At 47.5% G+C, this 22077-nt stretch overlaps 1 protein-coding gene across 1 annotated transcript in view; it reads right to left on the bottom strand.

Annotated features, from left to right (window-relative positions):
* LOC311234561 (attractin-like protein 1) overlaps positions 1-22077 on the bottom strand; it is a gene marked incomplete at both ends in the record, with an annotated part of 812919 nt that overhangs the window by 702978 nt on the left and 87864 nt on the right. The window contains 2 exon segments of the mRNA XM_084321810.1: positions 4271-4384; positions 14138-14221. Coding sequence (XP_084177936.1) covers positions 4271-4384; positions 14138-14221 — 198 coding nt within the window.

The raw sequence follows: 22077 nt of genomic DNA on the forward strand, positions 1-22077 counted from the left end.
CAACCCGCGGCTCGCGAGCCGCATGCGGCTCTTTGCCCGTCAATGTGCGGCTCTTCCATCAAAAAAAAAAAAAAAAAAAAAAAAAAAAACGTTTTTTTTTTTTTTTTTTTTTTTTTTTTTTTTGTCACTCATTCCATAATGACGTAGAATAAACATTTACAAAAAAATTTAAATGGTCCATTTGCATGTTCTTGGTATCTGAATCTATAGGGACATATATGGATCAGTGTCAGAAATAGTGTGTCTGTTACTAGGCTTGAGTAAATTGTAATGAACCAAAGGAGAATATCAATTCTATTTACATTTTTTTTTATCTTTGACTGTGAATAACACCATGCTAAAATTGACCAGACCTGAAAAATCTAAGCAAATGAATAAAGGGAAGATGATTAAACAGAAGGTTTTGTAGATACAGTACTGAATTCTGCCATCTTTTTTAGAATGTAAATTTCTCCACCATATTTCATCATATTGCAACACCGTTTTTTGCAAGACGTTCACAGAAAAATAGAGAAACTAACTGCGTTCTGTTTTATGGCAATAACGTTCAGGTTTGTGGGAGATAATCCCAAAAAATAAGAGAAATAAAAAAGTAAATCCAGAAGTCAGATGATTGACAGGGGCTGGTGTGAGCTGGGTAGGGTAGTTTTTCGAAATTTGAAAGCCCTGAGTCTCTTCCTTCAAAAGACTACACTCACTTTTGGATGTGCCACTTCCTCCTGTCAATATGCGCCGGTTTCCGACTCAATGCCCTGAGATTTCTATAATCTTATATTTAACTAATAACAGTTAAAATAATTGGTAAACAAACGTAATGCTGAAAATATACACTTTTACTGTATATCTCTGGCTTAATAGGTTAATCCTGTGAGGCCCAAATTAAAAAGACATTAGCAACTTCAGAGGCCAGAGGGTGGGACATATAAGCACATTTACTATCAAATAGCATTGTGAGGCTGAACAACAGGACCAATTGACTATACATGTGCTTAAAGGGGAACTATCTTATAAATGGCCTTTTTCAGTGTTTACCATTGTTTCTTAGCTATGTGGACTTATATTAATAGGATCTATGTCTCTAATTCTCATATTGGCGCATTCTTCCAATTCTCCTCTCACAATATTCACCCTCACTGAACTGAGTCATCTGAAAATGTGCATATCTGTGATGTCAAAGATTTCTCAGCTGCATAATAATGTGGCAGTTGATGTGGCAGTTGGCACCAGGCCACACAGTGGTTGGAGCCCAGCCTCAAAACGGCTTAAGATCTTGAGGTAGAAAAATGCGGTTTTTGAGTACTTGATTAGAAATACAAAACAATGAATTTTTTCTTTTTGAAAAAAAACCTAGGTGTTCCATAGACTCACAGGAATTGTGTAAAAGTGCCCAAATAGTGAAAGAAATAGTAAAATAGTTCCCCTTTAAATTTTTTTAAATAAACATAATTTTTTTAAATGGCTAAAAGTGATTTTGTAATTTTGCAACCATGGGTCTCACTGGGTACTTTTAACCCTGTGAGGCCCAAATAAAAAAGACATTAGCAACTTCAGAGGCCAGAGGGTGAGACCTATAAACACATGAAGGGTGCCGTGACTGAAAAAAAAGGTTGAGAAACGCTGATATATGGTGTGGCTCTTTGTGGTACCACAGTAATTTTTGTGGCTCTTAGTCTCTGACTGGTTGGCCACCCCTGTACTAGGGTCACTTACCCTTCATGCTTCATGCAAGCCATTCTGAAGAAGGTGTGTTCACACCGAAACGTCATGATTACAGGCTGCCAATAAATTTGGAAAAACCTGGACATTGTTTCCCTATTTTTATACCCAGTTTAATCACCTGAACATTGTATATTACTATTACACTTGACTTTACTGTTACATTTGCACTCTGGTTGGATGCTTCTTTTCGTTGTACTGTACTTGTGCTGCATGATGACAATATATTTTAATCTAATCTAATCGAATACATCCCTCCACATAAAAAAACAGTAAAACTGCTCAGCAACATGTTGTACTGGAATGGTTCCTGTGTGGGTGGGTGTGGCAGGACCATGGTTCCTGTGTGTTGGTGGGTGTGGCAGGACCATGGTTCCTGTGTGGGTGGGTGTGGCAGGACCATGGTTCCTGTGTGGGTGGGTGTGGCAGGAGGATGGTTCCTGTGTGTGGGTGGGTGTGGCAGGAGGATGGTTCCTGTGTGTGGGTGGGTGTGGCAGGACCATGGTTCCTGTGTGGGTGGGTGTGGCAGGACGATGGTTCCTGTGTGTTGGTGGGTGTGGCAGGACCATGGTTCCTGTGTGGGTGGGTGTGGCAGGACGATGGTTCCTGTGTGGGTGGGTGTGGCAGGACCATGGTTCCTGTGTGTTGGTGGGTGTGGCAGGAGGATGGTTCCTGTGTGTTGGTGGGTGTGGCAGGACCATGGTTCCTGTGTGGGTGGGTGTGGCAGGACCATGGTTCCTGTGTGGGTGGGTGTGGCAGGACCATGGTTCCTGTGTGAGTGGGTGTGGCAGGACCATGGTTCCTGTGTGGGTGGGTGTGGCAGGACCATGGTTCCTGTGTGGGTGGGTGTGGCAGGACCATGGTTCCTGTGTGGGTGGGTGTGGCAGGACCATGGTTCCTGTGTGGGTGGGTGTGGCAGGACCATGGTTCCTGTGTGGGTGGGTGTGGCAGGACGATGGTTCCTGTGTGTGGGTGGGTGTGGCAGGACCATGGTTCCTGTGTGGGTGGGTGTGGCAGGACCATGGTTCCTGTGTGGGTGGGTGTGGCAGGATGATGGTTCCTGTGTGTTGGTGGGTGTGGCAGGATGATGGTTCCTGTGTGTTGGTGGGTGTGGCAGGACCATGGTTCCTGTGTGTGAGTGGGTGTGGCAGGACCATGGTTCCTGTGTGGGTGGGTGTGGCAGGACCATGGTTCCTGTGTGGGTGGGTGTGGCAGGATGATGGTTCCTGTGTGTTGGTGGGTGTGGCAGGAGGATGGTTCCTGTGTGTGGGTGGGTGTGGCAGGACCATGGTTCCTGTGTGTGGGTGGGTGTGGCAGGACCATGGTTCCTGTGTGGGTGGGTGTGGCAGGACCATGGTTCCTGTGTGGGTGGGTGTGGCAGGACGATGGTTCCTGTGTGTTGGTGGGTGTGGCAGGACCATGGTTCCTGTGTGGGTGGGTGTGGCAGGATGATGGTTCCTGTGTGGGTGGGTGTGGCAGGACCATGGTTCCTGTGTGTTGGTGGGTGTGGCAGGACCATGGTTCCTGTGTGGGTGGGTGTGGCAGGACCATGGTTCCTGTGTGGGTGGGTGTGGCAGGACCATGGTTCCTGTGTGAGTGGGTGTGGCAGGACCATGGTTCCTGTGTGGGTGGGTGTGGCAGGACCATGGTTCCTGTGTGGGTGGGTGTGGCAGGACCATGGTTCCTGTGTGGGTGGGTGTGGCAGGACGATGGTTCCTGTGTGTGAGTGGGTGTGGCAGGACCATGGTTCCTGTGTGGGTGGGTGTGGCAGGACCATGGTTCCTGTGTGGGTGGGTGTGGCAGGACCATGGTTCCTGTGTGAGTGGGTGTGGTAGGGCCATGGTTCCTGTGTTGGTGGGTGTGGCAGGACCATGGTTCCTGTGTGGGTGGGTGTGGCAGGACCATGGTTCCTGTGTGGGTGGGTGTGGCAGGACCATGGTTCCTGTGTGGGTGGGTGTGGCAGGACGATGGTTCCTGTGTGTTGGTGGGTGTGGCAGGACCACGGTTCCTGTGTGTTGGTGGGTGTGGCAGGAGGATGGTTCCTATGTGGGTGGGTGTGGCAGGAGGATGGTTCCTGTGTGGGTGGGTGTGGCAGGACCATGGTTCCTGTGTGGGTGGGTGTGGCAGGACGATGGTTCCTGTGTGGGTGGGTGTGGCAGGACGATGGTTCCTGTGTGTTGGTGGGTGTGGCAGGACCATGGTTCCTGTGTGTTGGTGGGTGTGGCAGGACCATGGTTCCTGTGTGTTGGTGGGTGTGGCAGGACCATGGTTCCTGTGTGTCGGTGGGTGTGGCAGGACGATGGTTCCTGTGTGTGGGTGGGTGTGGCAGGAGGATGGTTCCTGTGTGGGTGGGTGTGGCAGGACCATGGTTCCTGTGTGTCGGTGCGTGTGGCAGGACCATGGTTCCTGTGTGGGTGGGTGTGGCAGGACCATGGTTCCTGTGTGGGTGGGTGTGGTAGGACCATGGTTCCTGTGTGTTGGTGGGTGTGGCAGGACGATGCTCAGCCCGTCTGCCCTGAGGGGAACAAAGCCTGATAAATAGCGACGCGCTCACCTGAAGACGGCTATTAGGGGGGAGTAGATGGAATCTCCGTCAAAGACATACATGTGGTCCCAGCTGCACTCTGTGGCAAAGTGGTTGAACCGCAACCTCAAGACCGCATTAGGACTGGGGGGAGAGAGGGGGGGGGGGGGTGTCGAGAGAGAGAGAGAGAGGGAGAGAGAGAGAGAGCTTGGGTTAGGATGAGACAGGGCTAAAACAAAGATAATTGTTGAAGCTGTACTATGCAGGAGTGGCACCCTGTGGCCAGAAGAGGTAACTGCACCTTGTGTAAATATAGTGGATAAGAGAAAAATGTATTTCTTCAAGTGATGGCACTTTGGGCACCGTTTTGCATTTTATTTGTGTCGTTCACATTTTATGCTCTAGAAATGAGACCGTAGCCTTTTGACGGATTCCGCTGCACTGTTTGAACCTGGCCAGAAAAGCTCTTATTGGTCAATACTAGGGTTGGGTACCGTTCAATGAGTACTGTGAATTGATACCGGTACCCAACGGTACGTTTTTTTCTGTACTTTAGTCTCTAAAAATGTAATCTACCTACCTCAGTTGTAAAGAATGTGTCCAAACTTTGAATGATTTATTATCATTATTATTTATTTAGAACAATTTGGTAATATATATACAATATATAATATTGCAGCGAGCATTGTCTGCATCTAGCTTTGTAAAGTGTAACCACACTTGCAACCGTTTTCGGCTCGCCATCGCCCCGACTGCTTTGTTGTTGTATCAAGTCAAACCCTATAGTGTGTATTGTGCACGTGAACGTGTGGCACACTTCATAGGTTTGGTTTCACGGTAAACAAAACGTTGACGTCAGTACCAAAATGTGGCACCGGTGGATCTCACGTGAATCGGTACTCGGTAGTACCGACGTGATTCGGTCGATACCCTTAAAAGTACCGGATTCGGTACCAGTCCCTAGTCAATACCACTGTGTTGTTCCATGCATCACTGTTTGAACCCGACCAGAAGAGCTCTTATTGGTCAATACCACTGTGTTCACTGTTTGGTTTTCTCCTGTTCAGCCCAAAAAAACAGTTTACATTTGTGTCTACATCTAGGCCTCATTGAGATATTTAGTTATATTTCGTATATAGCATCGCGTCCCGCTCTGAGCCTTACGAGATACTCTATATCTCCTGTGATACCTAATGTATCTCCCACGAACAAAAACACATGCACCCCACCTGTATGGGGCCCCGCCCCTTACGGTGGTACCACCCATATAATCATGACTCTGGTCATGAAACACCCTTCCTCTATTTTCGTCCCAGCGTACTGGATGCTATGCACCATGCGAGCTAGCGGAATGAAAAGATTAAGGAAGATTAATAATGTTGAGGGCTTACCGGAGGATTGTGTTTCCCTGGATTCTCCGGAGCTTGTTTCGACGACGCAGACCTATGCTGGTGGTTCCTCGGCTGATGGCGACGGACCGAGGGGCAGCGTACAAGGTTTGGCTATCGGGTCGGCTTGTACAAAGGTGAGGTCTGTGTCAGTAGGCGTCAATGTCGGTGTTGGTCGTGCTGTGGAGTATGTTTCGGCACCAGGGTCGGGGCGGCTTGGCGATCGTTCCACTGTAGTGGGCGATGTCTTGGCGATCCTGGAACATGCTGTTGACGCTAATGCTACTGCTACTGCTAATGCTAATGCTACTGCTGCTTCTTCTGCTAACGCTGATGTTGACGCTGGAATGTCTAATAATCCCCGCCGCGGGATTCCGCTTTTCCCTCCTCTTGCCACCTTCATTGATGAAGGTCAGTCGGTGGTGGGTGTGGGGGGGTTCGCTGAGCTCTATTTACCTTTTTTGCGGGTGAAGGGGCTGACGACGGGGTGCAGCCCGGGGGTACCTTGGCTAAGTAGCCAGGTAGCTTCTTTTTTGTGCCCAGGCGGGGATGAACGACGTTCCGCCCGGCCGTTGCTTGATAGCATGTCGGCTCGGAGGGTGGCAGTATGGACGAATGAGTGGTATACTGCTGCAGGATGGCATTTAGCGGCGGCCAGTGTTGTGGCTCAGCTGGCTACTTTCCTATCCAAGATGGCGTCGGGTTGTAGGTCTTTGAGTCCAACCGACACTATGAACGTGATTCATGTTTGTGGTGTTATAGAGATCTTGACTCAGTCGCAAGCTATAACTGTGGGGAGGATTCGGATGCTATCGACTTTGGTTGTTAGGCATCTTTGGTTGGAGCAGTCTCCTCTTGGGGAAGAGGATAGGTTTTCTCTCCTCACGACTCCTTTTTCCACAGATAGTCTTTTTGGGCGTTCTGTGGAGGCGCAGGCGGTTTTTGATTCGGGTCCTACACCGCCTCACGCTGTGCAGCCAGGGGTGGGAGCACGGTCTCGTCAACGACTGTGGCGAGATCCTCGACAGGCGGCCATGTTTCCCCCGCCAGTGGTGCCCTGGTTGGAGAATCGACAGGGTTTCGCAAGGCCGACAGTCTTGGCGGCCGAGGGATCGGCCATTTTGGGTGATTTCGGGGTTGGTAAACCACCCCGTCGTCATTTTGCCGCGAGCAGCCCGCTCCCCGTTCAGTCCTCTCTCTGGTATCCCCAGAAGCGGGGCTTTGAGCGTTCTCCTTTGGCTGCGGGCCGCGAACCTTCTTTGAAGCGTATGCGGCCCCATTCTTCACTTCTCATGGAGACAGGGGCTGACACCCAGTTGATGGCTGAGCCTGGGTCTGTCCGTGAGAATGTTCCGTCGTCGCGTGGTTCCTACACCGCAGGTTGTGGGTGGGTGGAACCTGGTGTTGCAGCTGCCACTAGCTCCAGTGGTCAGCAGGGGGACTCGGTGCCTCTTCTGTTGAATGCTCAGCAGGGGTTACCCCGGCTTCGCCCTCGCCAGGCGGGGTATCGCGCTGTTGCCTCCCACTCCCGTCAAACCGGCAGTGGTCTGCAAAGGAGAGGCTGGCGTGATTTGAGTGGTAGCAATATCACTGCAGGGCTTCGGCGTGTAGGAGCCCATGGGGTCCTCAGGCCTTGCGTGTCTGGCTGCGGAACGGCTCCTCAGCGTGTGCTGGAGGAGTGTTCAGGGGGTGAGTGTGTGTCCACAAGTTTGATGACCGCTCCTCCCGTATCAAACCGGCCCTTTCTGTCGGGGTCCCCCCTTGGGTGCTTTGCACGACGGGGGGGACCGGGCCAATTATCTGCTGTTCCTTGCGGCCCAGCGTCAGTTGACGGCGGGGGCGCTGTGGGATTATATTCACATATGGCGACGGGAATGTCCCTTGAATCGGTGGATGAGGAGAACGTTAGAGGCGGGGCTGGTTTTGCAGTTTGCGCGGCCCCATCCTCCGTTCTCAGGTTTGGTGCCGACCCTATTGTTGGGGTCGGGCGCGGTGACAGCCCTGGCCGACGAGATTCAATCTCTGTTGGCGAAGCAGGCCGTCGTTGTGGTCCCGAGAGAGGACGCAATGTCAGGCGTCTACTCCCGTTATTTTCTGGTGCCCAAGAAAACTGGGGGGGTCAGACCTATACTGAATCTGTCCATGTTCAATCGGTTGATTGTAGTGAGACCATTCAGGATGTTGACCGTCCGACTCCTTCTGCTTGCTGTCAGGAGGGGGGACTGGTTCACCTCCATAGACCTGAAGGCTGCGTATTTTCACATACCCATTTTCCCTCCTCACAGGAAGTTCCTACGGTTCCTGTTTCAGGGCGTAGCGTACGAGTACCACAGAATGCCGTTCGGTTATTCTCTGGCTCCCCGCACATTCACCAAGTGCGTGGCGGCTGCTCTGGGGCCTTTACGTCGTCGGGGGATACGAGTTCTGTTCTATCTCGACGACATTCTGCTCCTCAGCCGTTCAGAGGAGGTTGCCAGGTCTCATACTCGACTGGTGGTGGAATTCCTCACCAGCCTGGGTTTTGCTGTGAATTGGAAGAAGAGTACCCCTCTTCCCAGTCAACAGGTGGAGTACTTGGGCTTGACATTGAGGTCGAAGCCCATGCTTGCGACCCTCTCGGAGCAGCGTCGGGGGGATCTCCGTCACGCGCTCGGGGGTTTCCGTCTGGGTGGGACGGTTACGGCGCTGCAGGTGATGCGTCTGCTGGGCCTTATGTCGGCGGCCCACACGGTGGTTCCTCTTGGCCTCCTCTTTATGAGGCGGATACAGAGGTGGTTTCTCTCTTTGAGAATAGATCCGGTGTGGGGCAAAGGGAGACGGTTGACGGTTCCTTTGTCGATATGGGGGGATCTCGCCCACTGGGGGAGGCTGGGTATCCTCTCCGCTGGGGTCCCCATGGGCAGCAGTGGCTCCCACGTCACGGTTTTCACCGACGCCTCTCTCACAGGTTGGGGAGGGGCGTTTCGGACCCACGCAGTGGGGGGCAGCTGGACGGGTCATGCCGACCCAGCTGTCCTGCATATCAATGTGTTGGAGTTGAAGGCGGTCCTCCTGGTCCTCAAACGGCTCGGCCACCTGGTGGTAGGCAGGCATGTTTTGATCAGGACGGACAATGTGACGGCGGCGGCGTATATCAACAGGCAGGGTGGGACTCGTTCCGCCCGCCTGCTCCGGGTGGCGCGCGAACTGTTGCTATGGGCATCCCGCAGGCTGCGCAGTCTGCGGGCGCTCCACGTTCCTGGTACGGAAAATGTGGCGGCGGATATAATGTCTCGGGGCGGTCCTCGTCGCGACGAGTGGGAACTCCGCCCCGACATAGTCAGCCAGATCTGGGATCGGTTCGGGGAGGCCTCGGTAGATCTGTTTGCGTGCCGACGTTCTCACAAGTGCCCCTTGTGGTTCTCGCTCAGTCGAGCGGATCATCCCCCCTTGGGGGTGGATGCCTTCTCGACCTTTCCGTGGCCGCCCGGTCTTCTGTACGCCTTCCCTCCTGTACAGCTGTTGAGTCAGCTGTTGGAGCGGATACGGAGGGAGCGCAGGACGGTGATCCTGGTCGCGCCGGACCGGGGCACGTCAGTGTGGTTCCCGGTCTTAATCCAGCTTCTGGTCGCTCCTCCTTGGGTCATTCCGTGGTCAGCGACGGCCCTCTCGCAGCACAACGGAGTGCTTGTCCAGCCTCCGGTGTTGGGTCAACGCCTGGTGGTGTGGCTGGTGGGAGGGTGAGTCTGGAGAGGATGGATCCCGCAGTGGTTGATACCATCCGGTGTGCGCATGCTCCCTCCACTGTCGCGGTTTACGCGGGCAGGTGGCGTGCGTTCCAAGAATGGTGTAAGGGGGGGGGCTGGGACCCAGTATCCTGCCCCCTGGATGCTGTTCTGGGTTATCTCCAGTCTCTTCTTGATAGTCTGTCGGCTTCGACAGTGAGGGTATATGCAGCAGCTATATCCTCCTATCATGAGGGATTTGAGGGGGATGTCTTGTTCAGCCACCCTCTTGTGAAGCGTTTCCTGCTTGGCGCTCGACGCGTTAAGCCGGTGCAACGCTCCTTGGCTCCGACTTGGGATCTTCAATTGGTCCTCGGTCGGTTGTCCTTGGCCCCGTTTGAGCCGCTCGAGCAGGCGCCGTTGGGACGGCTGTCTTTCAAGACCGCGTTCCTACTGGCTGTCACTTCCGCTAAACGCGTGGGTGAGCTCTGTGCTCTCTCGGTACGTCCAGAGTGCCTGTCTTTTCGGACCGATTGCGGTGCCACTCTGCGACCTAATCCTGCTTTCGTGCCTAAGAATATCCGGAGTTCCTTCCGCTCCCGGGATATTGTGGTTCAGGCTTTTCGTCCTCCTCCTCACACTAGTGAGTTAGATGCGGGCCTTCACCTGTCATGTCCAGTCCGTGCTTTGGGGTTTTACCTCAGCCGTACTCAGGACTTCAGGGTTACCGACCAGCTTTTTGTCTGTTACGGTGGGGCTCGTGCTGGTAAGGCACTGTCGAAGCAGCGCCTGTCCCATTGGTTGTGCGAGGGTATTGCCCTCTGCTACACGTTGGCTGGGCAGGATCCCCCTGGGGGCGTCAGGGCGCACTCCACTCGTGGGGTGGCTGCCTCTGCCGCTCTCCTGGGTGGGGCCTCGGTGGAGGACATCTGTGCTGCAGCTTCATGGTCCTCACCGGGCCCCTTTGTAAGGTTTTACCTCATGGACATGACCGGGGGTTCTGTCTCCCAGGCGGTTCTGGGGTCTGTGGCCTTTCCTGCTTCCCGTCCTTTGGTCGGGTAGCAGGAGTGTATGGGTATGGGCCGCAGTGTGTTGAGTCACACGTGGTTCCGCCTGTACGGTGTGTTCAAGGGGTTCTGGCTCCCTCTTGTTCGCATTCAGGTGGAGTTGACTGCGCCCCCCCTTCGTTAGGAAGGATGGGGTGACAGGGCTCCCCGCACCCCTTGATGTGGGCTTACGGGTCCTCAGGGGGTACATCTGTCGGGTCTCGCGCCCGCTCTTCCCCATTATCTCGTAAGGCTCAGAGCGGGACGCGGTGCTATATACGAAATATAACGATAGGTTATGTAGATAACCTAGTTATATTAGTATTGGCTAAGCGTCCCGCTCTGCGCGCCCTGAGTTCCCTCTTGAGGGATCTTTTCCTGGGACGGGTTTTTGGCGAGGAAGGGTGTTTCATGACCAGAGTCATGATTATATGGGTGGTACCACCGTAAGGGGCGGGGCCCCATACAGGTGGGGTGCATGTGTTTTTGTTCGTGGGAGATACATTAGGTATCACAGGAGATATAGAGTATCTCGTAAGGCTCAGAGCGGGACGCTTAGCCAATACTAATATAACTAGGTTATCTACATAACCTATCGTTCATATTGCTGAGATATTGTTAACACTTTCAGTGCCGGGCCGTGTTTTCCTTTTTACCCCGTTGATGCCACGGTCCACGGCCCATGTTAACGTTAATATCGCCTAATCTATGTTTTAAATTATGCTATGTGTCTAATCTGCCCATCGCTTATCAAAGAATCATTTTCCAGTCAACATTGGCAAAGCAGATTGTGTTTTTATCGCTTCATTTCCTTTTTATAGCATTTTGAAAGCCACTCGGTTTCGAAGAATAAACAACACATTCCATGATAATCGCCTTTTACTGGAATATTCCAGAACGTTATCATTTGTCGGTCTATTTATGAATCGTTTTCAAATAAACGCTAGATGGTCGATAATATATGTGTGCGCACGCACGCTCGTGCCGTGCGCTGATAATCGCTGCTATTATTTCCTCATGGCTTTTACAGTGAAACAGCCATATCACATATAGGGGAAACGCTTATATCTCCACGAAAACTAGTCTGATTATCCTAACACTGATAACATAGATTCCTTACCTGTCATCAGATGGTATCCAAATGGTATATTCCAATTCCTGATCACCATTCGAAAAAAGTATATTGATCCAACGTGTGTACAGTATAACCCATGATCGCCGCGGCTCAGAGGCTCCAGAATGAACTCTGGTAACTCCGGCTGCATGGGTGAGAAGTAAAATGTGGACTGGAATATTTTTTTTCCCCATCCATTTTCATTGAGTCCATTCCAAAAGGGTGATTTACCATCTGGGATACGATAGGGGGCGCTTTTTTCACATCTGATCGCCGGCGGCCCCTGGATCTCCAACGGTAGGCTTGCGTGATGCAATATGATTTCAGATCGCTAAAAAAATAAAAAATTAAATAAAAATCCGAGAATAGCCGTGACGTGGCTTTCAACGTCACGATCGTAAACCCGAGATTAGCCGTGAGTGGCACTCAAAGTGTTAAGAGTCCATAGCACAAGGCTAAAGCTCAGGCCAGATTCTCAAGCCAAAGGCAGATTTGATGCCAGATTCTGCCTTTTAAAGGGAGAAACCTCTCTTCCTCTAGAATTCTCTTATAATATAAACTGTAAAGAAAATAAATCATAGCTGTTAACTTATTTTCGGCTTGCTGCTGCATTGGCTGTGTTGTTGTTGTTGTTGGTGTTGTTGTTGTTGTTGTTGTTGTTGTTGTTGTTGTTGTTGTTGTTGTTGAATCATAAATAGAAGTAATAAAGCACTGTTCAACAAACTATTCTCTCTTTTTCAAATCCCTAGGTTTTATCCTTAGTTTTTAGTCTTTAATTAATATATCCTCGCTTATTTAAAGTGGCACTTTAAAAATCAATGCTGATTTATTTTGCACATAATCTGACACACATCCAAAAGCTCTAAGCCGTTTTGCACACATTCATTTAGTTTGTCAGTTATTGAGAGTAAATGAGTTTGATGTCATCTGGGACGTTGTGTTGTGTTAACCTCTTCCGCCTGCGGACCGCAGATGACATCACGTCATAAATCAATCTCTCCAGACTGTCTGACAAAATTATCGTTTTATTTTTCAAATGTATTCAAGAATAAACATCATAACCCTGTCACAACAGCAGTTATAATATATATTTTCATCAATACGTTTGTTTGCCAATAGGTTAAAGTGTTATTAGTGAGGTTTTCGTTTTTTAAATGTGGTGTTGTGATCGCGGAAATCCGCCATTTTGAATTAGCGGAAGTCCCTGAATTGTAGTCATCTTGAGGCCATTTTGAAGAGGACATCCAGAGCTTTCAATGAGCATTGGAATAAAAAAAAATACACGCCCCAAAGGCCTCTAGGTCCCGGCAAGCAAATGTGATTTGCGGTGTCATTATTATACCTGCTTGGTGAAGCAACGATGAAACAAATGTAATGATTGTTTCATTCATCGCATAGGCTATTTAATTTTAGCCCATTTTAATACAATTCAAATAATCAAATTGTGCTTAGAGGGAATTATTTTCACCGGACATTAAGACCGGAGAGATTAAATATGTCGGACTTCAACAGATTTTGCCGGTCAAATACCGGTAATTACCGGCTAACGGAAACGCTGCCAGAGCGATCTGCATCATTTAGGCACGTCCCCACACATTAGAACTGCATTCTGATCGACTATCACCAGGTGGCAGTATCGTCTGTGTCTGAACAGCAATGGCTTGGGGCTGATAGTCAGCTTCACTTTCAGTTTCCCCTCACGGTTTCTCCTCGCGGTTAGTGGCCCCTCCTTCTGCTGGAACAGAAATTCACAGTGCTCGCCTCGGAATTCCGTTGCATAAGCATTTCTTTTTTTTAACCTTCTCTTTCTCCTATTTTTCTCTGATTTTCTCCCCGTCCCAATTAGTCGGTGTGCCAATTCCCCCCCTCCCCTACCTGGTTGTTGTACGCATGTTCTCCCACGAGTCGGTAAAAGGGTGTCCTGATGTCGAACGCACGCTTCCTCCGAGACGTGCGCCGTCAGTGACGCTTTTTTCACTTGGCAGCGAGGACTCTCATTGGTGATGATACATAATACAAGTCATATACCTTTGATATGGGAGTATTCGGGGTTTCAGCGGATCAGCCAGAACGGTTTGGGCTTATTGCACATAACGTGTTTTATCTCACAATCTATATGAAAAAAGACTATTATCTTGGAAATGCGCGATGTTTAGCGTGTAATAAACTACAAACTACAGCGTGTGGAAACAAACTATTATTCTCATGCAGGACTAGAAGGCTGGCATTCTAAGGGTAATTTTAACCAAACAGCATGGCACTGAAAGTGTTAAGAGGTTAATTATAGCTCAATGAAATGATGGATGGAATTTTTTTTTATTCCTTGTCTTATAGGGAACTGTTACCTTAGCATAGGGAGGAGGAGAGGGGGAGAGGAGGAGAGACAAAGTGGAAGAGAGGAGGATAAGAGAAGAGAAGAGAAGAGAAAAGAAGTGAAGATGAAGAGAGGAGGAGAGAAAGAGAGAAAGGGAGGATAGGAAGAGAGGAAGAGAGGAGGAGATGAAGAGAGAATGAGAGTAAGAGAGGAATAGGAGGAGAGGAGAAGAGGAGGAGAGGATAGGAAGGGAGGATGAGAGGAAGAGAGGAAGAGAGGAAAAGAGGAGAAGAGGAAGAGAGGAGGAGAGAAGAAGAAGAAAGCGTCTTACTATCCCTCGATCAGCCAGGTGCATTTGGTCTTGTACTTGTAGTTGATTGGCCCATCTGTGAGGGAGCCTGAGAACTCTGTTAACCTGTAGAGAGAGGGGGGGGGGGATTCATACAATATTTAGGAACATAGATCAAACTTGATAGACTTGATACTGACATAAAATACAGTAGAGGCAGGCTCACATAATAAGTCTATGCTAACACAATGTAAAAAGATTGTATGATACAGTAGATAGATATCTATCTATACTGTATATAAAGTATGAACGTGGCGGGAGAGAAAACTGCATGTCTAGACGCACAATATGACTTACTAACCTGCTACAATTAGACTGATTGAACACACACACACACACGCACGCACGCACACACACACACACACACACACACACACACACACACACACACACACACACACACACACACACACACACACACACACACACACACACACACACACACACACACACACACACACACACACACACACACACACACACACACACACACACACACACACACACACACACACACACACACACACACACACACACACACACACAATCACACCCACACACACACACACACACACACACACACACACACACTGTGTTCCATTGTGTGCCTTGGGTCATCTGTAGGCCAGTTAGTCTGTGATTCTACACTCGCACAAAAACAGCCCCACACTGGACATTATGCCAGGAACATCAGAGACACACAACCTGTGTACACACACACACACACCACTCACTGTATTGTATGTAATAACCTACATGCCATAACTGCTGCCCAACACACACCACTCATGCACATAAACATGCATGCTGGGACTTTTACCCTGTCCTACCCGTGCCAGGCTACGATGTCTTCAGGGCCTGTGATGTGTGTGTGTGTGTGTGTGTGTGTGTGTGTGTGTGTGTGTGTGTGTGTGTGTGTGTGTGTGTGTGTGTGTGTGTGTGTGTGTGTGTGTGTGTGTGTGTGTGTGTGTGTATGACGTGTATGCATGTGTGCTTGAATTATCTTAGCCTGCTGCACTATCACTGAAGGCACTGTGGTCACCCTGGCTCATAGCCAGATTAGAACGAGAGAGAGAGAGAGAGAGAGAGAGAGAGAGAGAGAGAGAGAGAGAGAGAGAGAGAGAGAGAGAGAGAGAGAGAGAGAGAGAGAGAGAGAGAGAGAGAGAGAGAGAGAGAGAGAGAGAGAGAGAGAGAGAGAGAGAGAGAGAGGAGAGAGAGAGAGAGAGAGAGAGAGAGAGGACAAGAAAGCAGACAGTAGTACTCCAGGGAAGTGGAAGTGACCACACGGTAATAGTATACAGTATGCCATTGCGTAGGCAGTAGTAGTTTTCATTGCACTATAAACAAACATCCTTCATGAAGCCCATTTGATTTGGACAGTAAATATGTTTCATGTCTTTATCTTCATGAAGCGTGACATGCATTGAGAATCCTTTCAACCCAGGTCGTTTCAGATTTTTCGAGCGTCTGTGATGCCGATCGCATTGAACACTAGACACGGTTACCAGCCCGATCGCTAAGGCATTGCAGGATCAGGTTAGAGTTGACGTCAAATCGCTCTTACCTTACGCTCTTGCCGAAAGTAACGATCATAACATACGGATCAAGCATAATTGACAGGCTTCGATGTAACCGGCTGAACTGTGTGCTTCGCCGAGAACAAGAAATGAAGGGCTGACCCCTATTAGTCGATTAGTTGACTAATCGGTCGAAAGGAGCCGTAGTCGACTGCCAACCTCTTAGTTGAATACAAAAAAAAAAAAAAAAAAAATTATATATTTTTTATTATTATAATTTTTTTGTACCATTCTTTCCAAAAGAAAAGAGGCCTAGAAGCGTGGCTAACGCTAATGTCACGCATACCAGAGGCTAACTGCCTACAAAAACAGGCACAGAGGTACTGAAAGAGGATTTCACCCATCTAATGAACACACTAGACTAGACAAATATCAAGATGTATCTATCAGTGGACCAATTGCATGCTTTTGCAGAGGACAAGAAACCTTCATTCGACTCCTTCAGACATTAAGCACCCCCCACAGCCCAAATGGAATAAAAAATAAATAAAACTAATATTCGACTAACGGCAAATTTTGGCCAATCATAGTCGACTATCCAAATCCTTAGTCGGGGACAGCCCTAGAAATCTGAGACCTGGAGTCTTTCCACAGCTGAGGATACAATGTTAGAAATCTAGCTCGATACCGCCACCTGGTAGGATGCGGCCGGTACTGCACCTTCGGTTTCCCACTATGCATTTTTCAGCCAACACATGGCACCCTGAGAATGAATCGGGTACTAAAATCGGAAAAAAGGAAAAACGACCCAGAAACGAGAATCTTCGTTTATGGCACTGAACCGTTGGGGCACAGAAACGAGAATTCTCGTGATTGGCACTGGATGTGTTAACATAATATACTATATAATGTATTCACAAATTGTACTTTACCTGCACTATTCTTACCCTACCTACTTGTATACACTTCCTATCAAATTCATGTGTCGGTTCTATGCACATTTTATCTCACTACCTCCTATGCACTGTAATTTCTGTACTTTGTAAAGAAACTCAAAGTGTTGAGAGCGATGCACTGCTCTGTTGTATGTTAGAACGTTGTAAAGAAACCCGAAGTGTTAAGAGTGATGCTCTGTAGTATGTTAGAACTAAACTCAAAGTATTAACCTCTTAAGCCGCCCCGGAGCCCTATTTTGTGAAAATCCGCCTAAAATACATACCTAAGTAAATGGAAGATTGCTCCACTTCTACAAGGTCCATTTGCATGTTCTTGGTATCTAGGGACAGGTGAGGAAATTAGGCCACTTTACTCGCCAAATGCGGGTATTTTTTATGATTGGCGAGTGATTCATGAAGAGCACTCGCCACTCTGGCGACTAAAGAAAACAAAAGAAAAAAAAACATTCTGCAATCTGCTGATTCGCTCACCAGCACACATGACACATCCCAGACAGAAATGTGAACCTCACATCATGAGACCATGCTCGACTAAACCCCTCCCTTCTACCTGCGTACCTACGCTACGTCACTACCACTATCTTGACAGAAAATAATAACCGCAAGCGTTTTGACTTGACGACTGACCGCCCGGTAAACAAAAATGTGGAAATACATTCCGGGGGTGCAGCCCCCACTGCCCCCAGGAAAAAAGAGGAGGACAGAAGATGTCCAGCCCCAGACGGAAGAACCGAGTTCGTCTACCAGCGACACGACAGAGAAGGTCCAAAAAAAAAAGTATGTTCGAAAATACGTTGAGAAATGGCGATACAGTGAGTCTAGTGAGGATAGAACGTGGCTGGAGTATCGGGCTAAGCAGGGCACAATGAACTGCACGGTGTGTTGTGCACATTCAAAAGATAAACGAAATTCCTTTATTGCCTGGATGCTCGACAATTAAGTTAGAAAGCATAAAATTCCATGAGACGTCCAAATCAGACGCCGTGATAATCGCCAGAGCCAAAGCCCAGCCTGTCCTGGCATCTCAGACTGTTCATGCTCTCACCCAACGTTCGGCTGCTAATCAGCGGAAAATGGCCATTATTTTCTGCAGTGCCCACGGAATTGCAAAGCAAGGGCGACCCTTCTCCGATTTTACATTTTGTTTTGTTTTACATAACGTCATAGCTAAACATAACACTAGCTACCAAGGTACCGTTAGGTAGCTAGTCATCATAGATATAAAACACTAGATGGCTCAAGGCAGAGTCTGATTGATTGATTGATTGATTGATTGATTGATTGAAAACTTATTAACAGATTGCAGAATGGGTACAGTACAGTACAGCTCAATACATACAATTGTTAAGGGGATGCAGACCAGAGAAAGACATTTGTCTTGTTTACATCAGGGTCCCCCATTTTCAATTCATCATAACATACATGACATACAGATAGACAGTACTGTTCCATCCAGACATTTATGACATACCAGATTTGCAAATACAGTACTGTTTAAGAGTACAACGCCTGTCACATAGACCATGGCGTTGGAAACTGTTTAAGAGACAGAGTTTCTAAAAAGAGTATATACATTTGAGGGGGAAGAAACTGTACATTGGAGGGGGTTGGGTAGGTGGGGTGGGGACTGGTGGTTACGGTAACATCAGTTTAACAAGCTAATAATCACCCATTTTGTCTCTGCAGTTTAGATGAGAAGAAAGGGCTGCCGATGGGGGACACATACCGATGGGGGACACATACAGGTGGGGGACACATACCGATGGGGGACACATACAGGTGGGGGACACATACCGGTGGGGGACACATACCGATGGAGGACACATACCGAAATAGAAAGAAGTGCAAAGTGTTCATCAAATACATCGCCAAAGATCAAAGACACCAGCTTCATGTCGAATTGGAGGCGGCCAAATTCTGCTCCATTATGTCGGATGGATCCACCGACACAGCAGTCAAAGAAGAGGATTTGGTATACATTCGGTTTTGTAGTAAGGGGAAGTGAAGGTGCGGTTTGTGGGGATACAGGATGTGGAAAAGGCAGACTCGCAGCACATAACCCAGGTTATTAAAGTCCAGATGGACAGTGTTTGCAAGGGCTGGGAGGAGAAACTGGTGGCCTGTGCCACGGATGGGGCTGCAGTTATGACGGGGGTGAAGACTGGAGTCATAACCAGGCTCAGAGAGGGTAAAGATTATGTTGTGGGTGTTCATTGCATGGCCCACCGCCTTGAGTTGGCCTGCTCTGATTCTATAAAGAAGAATCCCATGTTCCTCAGAGTGGATGAACTACTTACAGGACTCTATAACTTTTACCACACAAGTCCGCTTAACAGAGCGAACCTCATAAACAGCTTCCAGACCCTCAAATTAACCCCTCTCATGCCCACAAGAATTGGGGGGACTCGATGGGTTGGACACCACCATCGAGCTCTGGACCAGTATCTAAGAGGATACCCAGCCGTTGTCCTCCATCTTGAACAGGTTATTACCAGACCACCATATACATTAATGTTGGCCTGTCGTAGTAAATAAATAGTAGAAGGTAGCAGTAGTAAATAAATACATATATTTATTGTTATTTACATTTAAAGTACACTTTTTGTTATTTGATGTCTCTTGTTTTGTCTGTGCATTGTGTGTATTTCAGATTCAGTCGTCTGATGCCCAAGGTGTCCGTGGTGTCATACAAGCAAAAGCCAGGGCCCTCATGTATCAACCTGACGTACGCACAGATATTATGTGCTTAAGCCGTGCGTACGACCATTCCTAAGCAAAGTGTGGGATTTATCTATTTGAACTTGTGCTTGACTTTGTGCTTATATTTAAGCACAGGTCGGACCATGCGTAGGTGGCGCCGGTGGTAGAATATTTTCACAACGCGGAAATAAGCACTGACTGTGCTCTGCGTAACTCAACTCGTTATTATTTTGCGCATATATTGCAGAAATACGGGAACGTTTTGATTATATTTAAAAGGCTTTGCCATTGTTAAACGTAATAAGTGGAACCCCGAAGCTGTAAGCAGAATACAAGTCATATGAACACGGTGTTCCACGGTGTTCCATTAACGATACCAATTGTACACCACAGATACCACAAATGTTTCTATGAAAGAGAGACATCGAGAGGTTTTGTATCAGATCTTTATCATCAATTACTAACGGCCTCGTATAAAACCCTCCATCTAGACTCAGTCTGGAGGAGGGATATACCAGACCTGGAGACAGACTTTGACTGGCAAGAGGCCTGGGCAAATGTACGACTTGCATCAAGGAACCCGGACCATCAACAAATCAATCTTAACTATATTCACAGGACATACTTAACTCCTATAAGACTGAACAAAATGGGTCTTAAACAAGACTCCAAATGCTCCCTATGTACTAATGGGGACGAAGGGACATTCATGCACATGTACTGGGACTGCCCACCAGTTAAGATATTTTGGAAAGAAGTGACCCAGCAATTAGCAAATCTGTTAACTCTGGATATACCTGTACACCCCTCTGTATTACTGCTGAATGATGTCTTTGAGCATGCAGTACCTCCACAGCTAAAGAGATTGGTTTTATCCGGTATCACAGTGGCTAAAAAGCTGATAGCATCACGATGGTTTCAACCGGAAAAAATGTGCCGGAAGGTCTGGACTCTTACATATCTCGATGTGATTTATCAAGAAATATCTACAGCAAGAATTTTGGGTCTCAATGAATTCAAAATGACAATGTGGTTAGAAGTGGTGGAGAGAATAAAAGCTAGCATATAATGGTAATGTCTGGTTAGGAACAAGTTATAATGGTTGGATTATCCAATGGGGGGTCCGGGAGGGGGGGGGTACGAGCAAGAGCATATGTGTGTAGGTTTTTAGATAACAGGTATTAGGGGTATATCCTGTATAAGACAATTGACTAAATGGTAATTTCATTGGATATGCACTGTTAATTAATGCTTGTATATCTTATCGTGTGTTGTCATGTTTGTTTATATGTTTGTTTAAAAAATTATTAAAAAAAAATATATAAAAAAAAAAAACATTATGTCATACAGTCTAGACAGATTTATTTATGATGTGATGTCATCTGCGGTCTGGTACCGGACCGCACGGGTGGAAGAGAGCGATGCACTGCTCTGTTGTTATATTTTTTATTGAACTATTTGATCACACTTTTTACTGTCCGTTCTATTTTATTATATTTTGCCTATTTATGAACTGAATCAAACCGCACTTTTTTACTCTATCTATTCTATTTTATTATTTTATTACTGATCCTAATGTGAAAAACTGTGATTTACCTTACCTTTCTACCTCTCTATATTTTTTATGCTTGCTTATACCTGTATTTTTTACTGTTGTGAAGCACTTTGAACTGCAATTTCTGTATGAAAAGTGCTATACAAATAAAGTTATTATTATTATTATTATTATTATTATTATTAAGGGGTACCCCGGTGGTGCACTATGTCCTCCCCCACCTCCCCGATTTATGATGATTACAACAGGTACAATCTCCGAAATCTTTCCGGTATCACGTTCTTCCAGACAGGGTTGCCCTCTAGTCCCGGACTATTCGATCTATCATTAGAGCCTTTAGCACAATATATAAGACAATCCCAATCCATAGAACCAATCATAATCAAGGGCACACAACACAAAATTAGTTTATATGCGGACGACGTAATACTGTTCATGCAAAACCCCAACACCGCATTGCCTCATCTTCTCAAGCTGATTGAGGACTTTGGAGATTTATCGGGATTTAGGATAAATTGGCCGAAGTCGGCCTTCCTCCCACTTAACGCCCCTGCAAAAGAAATATAACCCTCCCAAAAGAGATACCGATGGTAAAACACTTTAGATGTTTGGGAGTTGAAATATTCCCTACCATAAGCCAAACGGTGAAGCATAATTACATAAAAATCGAAACAAAATCAAATACGACCTTGTCAGGTGGTCAAAACTTAAAAACTCAGTACAGGCACGGATATCAATAGTTAAGATGGACGTCCTACCTAGAATCAACTTCTTCAGCTCAATGCTACCGTTACCCCCTCCAAAGGGTTACTGGAAAGAATTACACTCCTCCACATACAAATTTATTTGGAATAACAAACCACCACATATAAAAAGATCCACCGCACAGAGAAACAAAGCAGACGGAGGTATGGCATTTCCAGATTCTACCACTACTTTAAGGCGTACACTTTAAGACCACTAACAACATGGTTTGATCCCCAAGCATTAGTATCCTGGAGAAATTAGAAGAAAATATAGTAGCTCCACATAGGCTGAAGGGCATAGTATACACCAAATTATCAATTAAGCAATGCGAACGGAAATTTGGCCCCATAATCACTCATGCGATCCGGATATGGCGTGAAACAAAAAAAAATATTCTACCCCACATAAATGGCATAATCATACTCCCTTATTCAATAACAATGCACT

This window comes from Notolepis coatsorum (genome assembly GCF_963971535.1).
Source record: "Notolepis coatsorum genome assembly, chromosome: 9".
NCBI classification, from domain to species: domain Eukaryota; kingdom Metazoa; phylum Chordata; class Actinopteri; order Aulopiformes; family Paralepididae; genus Notolepis; species Notolepis coatsorum.